Below are 1,820 nucleotides of genomic sequence, written 5' to 3' on the forward strand. Positions count from 1 at the left end.
TGTGTGCCACCTGCTGTGCTCCTCCTCTCCCCCGCAGACACAGGTGGTCCCAGGCTACATTGACGCTGATGCTGCGCCACGTGCTGTGCGTGTTGGCCCTCGCGCTGTGCTGCTGCACGTCTGTATGTGTGGCTGCTGCTGTCGTACCTGAACAGGAAAGTAACGGGGAGCTCTCTTCGGATGTTGAGATGACGGTATCCGTGGCGGAGAAGGTTAATGCCAGCAATTGCACAGTGCCGTTGAATTATGCTTCTCATGGGCGCCAGAAGGTTGAGATCTTCACCACGACTGTCGTGACGGAGAAGGTTGACCAACCAACCAAAAACGGAATAATGAGCCCGGCATGGAAATTCGAATTTCCTCGCGGCTACAACTTCACGCTGAGCAACTCATGGGATGTTAAGTGCTGGAAGAAAGATGGCGAGGGCAAAATCACGGAGAAAGAGTGCCACGTGGAAGGTGCAGAAGATACTAAACGGACCGTTGATGTCACATTTCACTCCACTGCTACCGGCTACACCACTGAGCAGATTTCAACACCACCAGAGGAGCGTGAAATCAATGTCCCGGCCGGGTACAGTCTGGTCTTTTACGAGAACGTCGTGGCTACATGCATCCCTTTACCGGGGACTGAGAAGTTTTTCCGGCCAGCAGAGACCGTGACCTCTGGGGACAAGGACAGTGCTGTCGACAACGCGGCTACTGCTCAAACTTCCAGCGAGGCAGAGAGCACAGAAACAGACAACTCCTTCACAGTGAATGACGCCGATCACACTGCCCCCACAGCCACACCTCAATCAGAGACCACCACCGAGGAGGCTCCCAAAACTGATGCCGGTATATCCACCTCTGCGGGAGAGGGCGCTGCAACCAACGCGTCACCTGCGCTCAACAGTATCTCTCTGAGTGGCGTGAACCTTCCTGACCATAACACCGACGCCAGCAGCAGGACTGCGTGGGTGCGTGCCCCACTGTTGTTGCTTCTTGGGACACTAAGCAGCGTAGCTGTATGGTAGTCTGTGGGTTGGACCTGCAGTCATTTATCGTTAACTGCTCGGCTTCGTAAAGCAATAATTCCATACGACTGAAACACTTCTTGCCTTTTGTTGCTGCTCCTTCATGGACTAGAGGTTCATACAGTAAGTTTTGACGGCGCTTACTGTGCTCGGTGCTGTGGGGGGACTATCTTTTTTTTGTTTTGGTTGGGCCTTGCTTTGCGCGTCAATGTGCGTCGCCGACTAATCGGTTCTTCCTTTGTTGCTGCGCTTCAGTGCGCGCGTTGTGATTCTGCGGGCCCACCTCCCTTGTGCTGCGGGTGATCTTCTAAACATAATTGATTGGTGCCGCTCCACCTCCGTCTGTGCGCTCCTCCTTCGTTGTGGTGTGGGCATTGGTTGGCGCTGGGGCGTGGCGCTCTCATTTGTGAGTGCGCTCTCGTGCGTGTGGTTGGGTGTATTGTGTGGGCTGGCGGTGGGCGGTCTCTCTTCTCTCCGCTGTGTGGCTGTGCGTGAACTGCTCTGTCTCCCCCCACCACGATCTGTAAGGAGTGCGGGCCCAAGTGACATTTGCGATGGTGCCGCGCCACGTGCTGTGCGTGTTGGCCCTCGCGCTGTGCTGCTGCACCTCTCTGTGTGTGGCTGCAACTGGTGGTGCTGAGGGGAGTACTACAGCAGCTGAGGAAGCGAGAATGATGGTAAACAGGAAAGTGGTAGCGCTGACCGCGTTTGCAGTGAAGGATACCAGGGATGCAGTGAACAAAGTGCAGGAGGCTGTGATACATGCTGAGGCGGCCAAGCGTGTTGTTGGAGAGGCACTGAGAG

At 55.5% G+C, this 1,820-nt stretch overlaps 2 protein-coding genes across 2 annotated transcripts in view; both read left to right on the forward strand.

Annotated features, from left to right (window-relative positions):
• Positions 1-68: 68 nt before the first annotated feature.
• On the forward strand, positions 69-1,016 carry DQ04_13311010 (hypothetical protein; the record flags this gene model as incomplete). The annotated part of the gene is made up of 1 exon (XM_009316926.1): positions 69-1,016. One exon carries the CDS (start codon positions 69-71, stop codon positions 1,014-1,016), a length of 948 nt encoding a protein of 315 aa, XP_009315201.1.
• A 554-nt stretch (positions 1,017-1,570) lies between these two features.
• The window catches only part of DQ04_13311020 (hypothetical protein), a gene marked incomplete at both ends in the record, with an annotated part of 616 nt that continues 366 nt past the window's right edge, over positions 1,571-1,820 (forward strand). Inside the window, one exon of the mRNA XM_009316927.1 lies at positions 1,571-1,820. This exon is cut by the window's right edge and continues 366 nt beyond it. Within this exon, the coding sequence (XP_009315202.1) occupies positions 1,571-1,820 (250 nt within the window).

Source organism: Trypanosoma grayi (genome assembly GCF_000691245.1).
Source record: "Trypanosoma grayi strain ANR4 Tgr_1331_V1, whole genome shotgun sequence".
In the NCBI taxonomy this organism is placed as follows: Eukaryota; Euglenozoa; class Kinetoplastea; order Trypanosomatida; family Trypanosomatidae; genus Trypanosoma; species Trypanosoma grayi.